Source organism: Vicia villosa, unplaced genomic scaffold (genome assembly GCF_029867415.1).
Source record: "Vicia villosa cultivar HV-30 ecotype Madison, WI unplaced genomic scaffold, Vvil1.0 ctg.001897F_1_1_1, whole genome shotgun sequence".
In the NCBI taxonomy this organism is placed as follows: domain Eukaryota; kingdom Viridiplantae; phylum Streptophyta; class Magnoliopsida; order Fabales; family Fabaceae; genus Vicia; species Vicia villosa.
The window spans coordinates 150,245-157,753 of record NW_026705767.1 but is presented as its reverse complement, the minus strand read 5'-3'; the positions used below and the strand labels follow the sequence as shown (position 1 = coordinate 157,753).

Here is a 7,509-nt window from a genome sequence, read left to right as displayed (position 1 = left end):
TTGGATTGTCAAAATCATAATAAGCAATAACGGAACTGTTACCAATGGAATCCGTAGTAGTGGAACATCTGCATGACTGATGTTTTTATTTTAGTTTTATTTTTATTAAGATATGTGCAAGTGTGTGCAAAAACATTGCCATTTTAAAGGAAAAAGTTAAAAGAAAGACAAAGAGCGAAACATTTGGATGCAAAAAATGTCCTTTTATTTCATGATTAACTTTGAAAAATGCGAACTGCATGGCCCTACAAATGATTCACTACGCCTTGGGCAGAACGTAGGAATTATGTCATGATAAGAAAAGTAAAAACAAGGAATTTACTCCTGAGCTTGTGTAACTTGGATGACATCTTCGATTGTCCAATTGCAAGGCATCTCCCCAGGAATACTTGGACGAATCCAGCTATCAAAGTCACAATCACTATCCACTTCTTCACCATTGACAATGGCGTTAACCTGGGCATCTTGAATGACACCTCCGCTCACAAACTTGATCGGGCTACGATCTTCTGGTATAGGCGCAAGCCTCTTGTTCAACTTTCGATAAAATTGCAAAGGACCCTCATCCGTCAATTTCTGAATCGTGCTCTTCAATTCATCACAGCCTTCAGGTTGAGTTTTACAATTCACACAATCAATTCCACAATCCGGGATTATTCCATTATCAATCAGATACTGCTGCGCGGATAGCAACGGCAAAGTCAAACGGCCCACATCAGACACTACACTCATACCTTCATTCTCAATAGCATTCACGCCCGAGTCTCTGTGAGTAGGTATCAGATTATTGACAATATTAGGCGTCTGAGTAAACTGAATAACTTTCTGGTCCAACAAGTCTTGTACTTTGTTTTTAAATTCCCAATAATTCTCAATCGAATGACTAGGTTCCCCAGAATGATACTCACACGCTTTCTTTTTTTTCCCTTCCGGAACCCAAGTCGAAGTAAAAGGAAGCTCTTGTAATTCGACCATCCGAAGTTCTAGCAGATGGGTCAGTAATTGGTCATGAGGCACCGGAATTGGATCGAACCTTCTTGGTTGTCCCTTCATCTTACGCTGATCCGAGGGGACGTATGGGTGATATCTGTTCCATCCTGGCATTGGTTTCTTACGAATAGCCCCAGGTGGTAATTCAGATACCATAAGACGTGAAGTAGAGCCTCGAGAATAAGAAGGAATTATCCTCTTCTTTGTTGGAGTTGGGACGTAATTGACTTGAATACCCAGCCCATCTGGGGTGAACACAAATGCCCCTAATTTTATCAAATCCGCAACAGTATGCTTCAAGGCTATGCAATTTTCAATGTCATGACCAGCCGCTCCAGAATGGAACTCACAACGAACACCAGCATCCTGATTATGAGGAAAATTCGCAAAGGGCTTTGCAGTACGGAGTGCGGTCAATTGAAACTTAAGCAAGCATGGCAACAGTTAAGCATAAAGCATCGGAATTGGCTCAAACTTTTCTTTCTGAGTCTCCCTTCTCAAAGGATAGATCTTGATCTTTGACTCAATTTGAGGGGGAGAAACCGGATGCTGGCGGGAAGGAGAATTGGGAAATACTCCTTGGCTTAAAGGATGAGGGGTGAGCATCTCTTCGGTTGCCATAGTTTCCAAAAGATGAGGTGCAGAAATAGTCTCAATTGCCTCCATAGGCGCGTGATCGCCCCTCTTCTTCAGCTCTTCCATAATCAAATTCATTTGGTTTTTCAACTGAACATTTTCCTTCTTTAAGGACTCTTGACGGCGAACCATAGCTTGCATGTCCACCATGACCAAACCCATCTGAACCTTCATTTCAGCTAACTCTTCACGAAGTTGTTCCATATCTGGCTTTCGATTTGCACGCCTTCTGATAACAACACAGCGAGACATAAGATATAAGACCTGCAAAACCTGCAAATGTATGACATGTATGATATATGAATGATATGCATGAAATGTTTGTCAACTTTCAGGTATCCAAGAGTTCATCCCACTTTCAGATAGGACATAGAAACCCTGATATAGAATATATTCGAACAATAATCCACGCACGAGAATAATTCAGCAAACTGAGCATATTTCATTCAAACATAACCGAGAATTTGAGTTCATACAAACAAAACACATAACTGTGTCACAATGTGCTTATAAGGCATACAAAAGAAATCCAGAACGTCAAAATGCGACCCCATCCAACAATCCTGGACATGGGCGACAAATATCAAGCATAAACATCAAATCCACCATCATGGATCAAACAAATCCACCCCACAGCGACACTAGGATCGCCTGGCAACAGAATGAGCTCCTCCATCTCCTCTCCGTTGGGCTCGGAGTCTTCTTAGTTCTTCTTCAAGTCGAGCAGTCTTAGCCTTCTCTTCTACTAGCTGTTTATCTGAATCCCGCTTCTGCCTCTTGAGACTACTCTCTGATCTCTGTAACTGTAGACACTCTTGCTGCTTGTGGTGCAAATCTTCCTCTAGCAACTCATAGGGACGCCTCCGGGTACTAGCTTGACTTGAACTTGCGCCTTCGACTTGCTTGAGCTGGTGCATCAACCTCATCTTTGCATCTCTCTCTTCAAAGAACTTCAAATTGGTCTCTTGCTCTCTTTCATGCAACCTGTAGTTGGTAACCAAAGCATCCTTGTAAAGTTCTGTTGGCACAAATTCGGATAGAATCAAAGGAGGTTGCTTTTGAAGTGGTGCAACCCTATCATATGGCAGCAACAAATTTCTGACCCGTTTTACAATCCATTCAACATACGGTGTCAAAGCGAGTGATTCCTTCTTCCCTAAATGGGCTCCGTTATGCTTACGGATCTTCTTCCAAGCCACAATTATCCCCTTCAACTTTTCTGGATCCGACCCCTTCTCAAAATAGACTGTCTCCGCTATCAAGTGATCCGTCGGCTTGTCTTTCAACGTATACCCCAACTGACGCAAGGATACCACGGGATTGTAATTGATGCAACCTCTAGTACCAACCAAAGGAACATTATCGAACTTACCGCACCCAACAATCACTTCAGAAACGTTAATTCGATACTTTTGCCACTGAATATCATAAGAAGTAAGTGACATAATCCTGTGTGTCCACTTGAGCGTATCCCTTGTCTTCACAAAAGGTCCTTTGCTGGGCAACAAAGAGAGGAACCAGATGAACAACAACTGAAGGCCACAAGTGATGGCACCACCACGTTTCTCATATCGGGAATGAACGGCATAATAAGTATCGGCCAACAACGTAGGAATAGGATTCTTTCCCATGAAGATGTGTACCGCGGCCGAGTCTACAAAATTGGGAACATTTGGGAACATCACAATCCCGTAAATAGCCACAGCAAGCAATGCATTGTACGCGTTCCAATTCTTTTTCTCAAATTCCTCTTTAGCTTTTCTCACCAAGAACTTCAAAGAGAACCCCGAGACACCTCCATTCGACTTCCAATTATCAGATACTTCTTTTATGCTCAAATAAAGAGCAACAGCGATCAACTTGAAATTCACTTCTTTTGGAACGTCGATGAATGGCACTTCGTCTTTTACCTTGAGATTAAGAATGATAGAGTACTCTTACAATGTCGGAGCCAACTGGTAATCCTGGAACGTAAAACACCTCATTTCAGGATCATAGAATTGCATCAAGGTTTGCAAAGCAGGAGTATCAACCACGGTTTCCAACAAAGTCAAGATATTCCCATAATCATCCGTGAAACTCTTCAGGCAGAAAGCGGTCATTAACGAACTCAAGCCCTCTAATGCGGTCAACGGCTCTCGGAAGAAGCTGTAGGTGTGCGTATGTCTCTTTACTTCCTTGACGGTATCAATGGGAGTGTCCATCTTCAACTTGAATGAACTCTTGAATGTCCCTGAAAATATGATATGCAAATGTTTGTTATACATATATATATATATATTTTTTGCATTTCTTTTGGAAATAAATATGCTATGATGCAAAATGGTAGGGCTTGTTGCCGCCCACCAGGCATTCTGGACTGCCGGTAGCACACATAGTACAGAGCCAAAGGTTCGGCCCCCAAATGGTATACCACGCGGAACATAGAATGTCAATCCACGGAACCAAAGCCCATAGTCAATAACACACTGGAATAGAACACAGATTACCACTCGAACAAGAACCATAGTACCCCACGAACAGGAACCAATAGTACACTCGAACAAGAACAGCGGTAACCCACGAACAAGAACAGCGGTAATCCACGAACGAGAACAGCGGTCACCAACAATGTACCTGTTAATATGATCATTGATTCCCGCCCCACTCACGGGTAAAATCTAGGCCAAGGTAAGGTCATGAAACGCAGTATACGGTCCGCCCGAAGGTAAGCATCATCACAGCGCGTAAGCGGGTGACGATAATACCTCCGTTTGAAACCACTACCCTGCTCATGGTCACATAATCCATCCCGAGACGTACACCTCGAGACAAACCATGCTCCCACTCTATCCTAGGATTCCTATGGTTCACACATAGCCTGGGTATTGGGCCTTTTACCTCTTGAAACACCCACCCAACAGACAGAGATCCAGCCAGTCCAGAATATGATGCAGAAAAGTAAAAGCGCACATAGAATGCAATGCAAACAGGCAAATATGCAAAGCAATAAAACACCCAATGATAAACACACAAGCGCTAGGATCGACTTGCTGAGTCCGGACCAGCAACAGGTCGAGATATCCCCAGCAGAGTCGCCAGCTGTCGCTACCGCGAAAATTAACAGAGTCGCCACTAACATATTTATCCTGAAAAGGAAGGGAATGCCAGCAAACCACAAAACAAAACAACGGTCTCACGACCAGAGAAAAAAGGGTAAGGGAGTCGGTTACGCGAGGGGAAGGTACTAGCACCCCTCGCGCCCATCGTACTCGATGGTATCCACGCATGTGTCTAAAATTATGGGTGTGTAACAAATCTACGCTAATCTGGACTAAAATGAATGCAGAATGTAGGGAAAAGAAAGGATTATGCTCGCACGGGCCCTACCCCGCTGCCTACGTATCCGTTTTGCGGAATCAGAGGTACCGTAGCTCGGCTAACTAATTTTTGTTTGTTTTGTGTTTTTTAGGTGAACGAGTTACATTCACACTCCGCTGCTCGACCTTTGGAGACTTATGCTTGGGAATGGAGCGGAAATAACAAGCTCTTAAGAAAAGAAAATCAAAGAGTGTGGTTTGTGTTTTGATCTATGAAAATTGAGAGAGAATTGAGAAAGTGTTTGTGAAGAAACTTGGTGAATTGAAATTATGAGAGTCCTCCCTTGATTTGTGAAGAGCAAAATGTTTATATATTGTCAACGCGAAATGTCCAAATTGCCCTCGATGCGTCTTATTTTGGCTCGTTTTTAAGGAAACACGGTTCGGCTCTGAACTCCGGAACGAAACCAATGCCACTATGAAGATGACCAAATTCTTGATTCATCGCCGCGAGAGTCGTCTCAATCCGATAAGCGATGAAGAAAATACGCGCGTTTGAATGGCGAGAAACGCCGATTCATCTGGTCCGACTGTGCAGAATTTTGTGAGTACCGCTCAAAGAACTCGATAAAACCCTATCTTCGGCTCAAAATCTGAACAAGCATGTGTGACGAAGAAACAAAGCTAACGAAATTTCTGAGAAAATGCCGCCGGAATGGACTTCATACGATAAAAATCGAAGAAGTTATGAATTTTCAAACTCGGCGCGACATACTCGAAAACACACTTTTTACCGAAACAACGCGACGATCCTTAAAATTCTGGGAATTTTCCGTACATAATTGGCCTTCGGTCCGAACATATGAAATCTTGGTAATGATGGTACGGAGCTCCAGTTAAATTTTCAAGTGAATCCGACGAGCGGATTAGGAGATATGAATTTTCCGAGGTCCGAAACCCTACATTCAGCATTGTTTTTCACTATGAAACCTCAAGTAATTTGCAAATCTGGCAACCTTCCTCAAAGAATTGGCTTCCGAGCCGAACACGAAAGTTGTAGATATCGTCGAAACAGTCAAGACATCGCGGGAACTTAGCTCATATCACCTTCCAAATATGACTTGCGAATTTTCTCGTATTTCCACTGTTTAAACCATTTTCCACGCCTTTCTTCTTAAACCCATGAAAACTCTTTATTATTTTTCTTCAATTTTTGAATGACGAAATAAACGTCATCATTAACTTATAGCTCAAATAAAGAGGGCAAATTTTGGGGTGCAACAGTATGTCGGTTTTTCTTTTGAGGAGACTTCCAATCTTCTGAATGGAGAGACTTGTTGTCTGAGACACTTTCGAGATCGTCCTCTTCTGTATTTTGATCTTGCTCTTCTCCCAAGATGGCATTGACTAGGTATGTGGACTCTAAATCCGTAGTCTCGGAAGGTGACTTGGGGATATAATCCTCAATGATGACTTCACCAGATGCTGATGATGAATAGCAAGGGTTATATATCTCTTTTGGCTGAGTGAGGTAATCATAATCAATGTTCCATCCAGTTGGAACAATGTCTTCAAGAGAGATTTTTGAACTTTCAGGAGCGGAGTATTTCACCATGTAGTCGAATTTTCCGCTTGGTTCTCCTAATGTATCCCAAGTTTCTTCGGGGATAGGAGGAACTTCTTCTGATGAACCATGACTTCTGGTGATGAAGCTGTTAGCAACTTCGTCATTGCTTGGTTGGGTCTTACTTTCAGATCCTTTAGTGGGATAACAGCAAGGTGAATCAGATTCTGTTAGCGATATGTATCCTGCTTCGAGAAGGTAGGACATACATTCCACTTCAAAATTCTCATCGGTGTTTTCCGTACTGATGGTATTGACTGTTTGTTGAACAGGTTGAAGAAAACCTCCACTGCGGATAGTTTCTTGAATTGGAAGAACTACCTCAATTCCTGGAATAGCCTTTGATGATGTCGGAAAGAATCCAACTCCTGTTCTGTTCTTGTTGTTGGTAGGAATATTAATGTGCCCCCAACCACTGGTAGTGCCATCCTTTACAACTTGGATTGCATCTTTGTAGGAAGAAATAGACGCTGCTTTCTCCTTTCCTTTTTCCTTATCCAAGGAAAGTGCTTGGAATTTAGTTCCAGCGACTTCTTTATGTTCTATGTCGGAGAATGATGACAGGTTACTGACGATCAAAGCTCGTTCTCCACATACGGTTACCGATTTGTCATTTCTTATGAACTTCTGTTTCTGATGAAGTGTTGAAGTAATTGCCCCAGCCTCATGAATCCATGGGCGACCTAGCAAACAACTGTATTGTGTCGGGATATCCATAACTTGGAAAGTGATTTTGAACGTATGAGGTCCAATAGTTATGGGAAGATCCACTTCTCCAAAAACGGACTTCCTTGATCCATCAAATGCTTTGACAATGACGTGACTGTCCCTTAGCGGGTAATCTTTGAAGGATAATCTTGACAATGTTGATTTGGGCATGACGTTTAGAGAGGATCCATTGTCTATTAGGACTCATGTGAGTACATCACCCATGCAGCTAACTGAAATGTAAAGTGGAAG

The 7,509-nt window shown here is 42.5% G+C and overlaps 1 protein-coding gene across 1 annotated transcript; it reads right to left on the bottom strand.

Annotated features, from left to right (window-relative positions):
• Window positions 1–2,267: 2,267 nt before the first annotated feature.
• LOC131637038 (uncharacterized) lies at window positions 2,268–3,830 on the bottom strand. Its single transcript, XM_058907603.1, has 2 exons — window positions 3,568–3,830; window positions 2,268–3,459 (listed from the first exon to the last, which is right to left on the bottom strand). Exons 1-2 carry the CDS (start codon window positions 3,828–3,830, stop codon window positions 2,268–2,270), a joined length of 1,455 nt encoding a protein of 484 aa, XP_058763586.1.
• Between the last annotated feature and the right edge of the window lie 3,679 nt (window positions 3,831–7,509).

What these genes read in the sequence shown, in the direction of transcription:
- LOC131637038 (XM_058907603.1), bottom strand. Translation starts at nt 3,830, where the DNA reads ATGGACACTCCCATTGATACCGTCAAGGAAGTAAAGAGACATACGCAC. An exon ending in TACCAGTTGGCTCCGACATT is followed by an intron (nt 3,460 to 3,567) that starts GTAAGAGTACTC and finishes TCTTTATTTGAG; the next exon opens with CATAAAAGAAGTATCTGATA.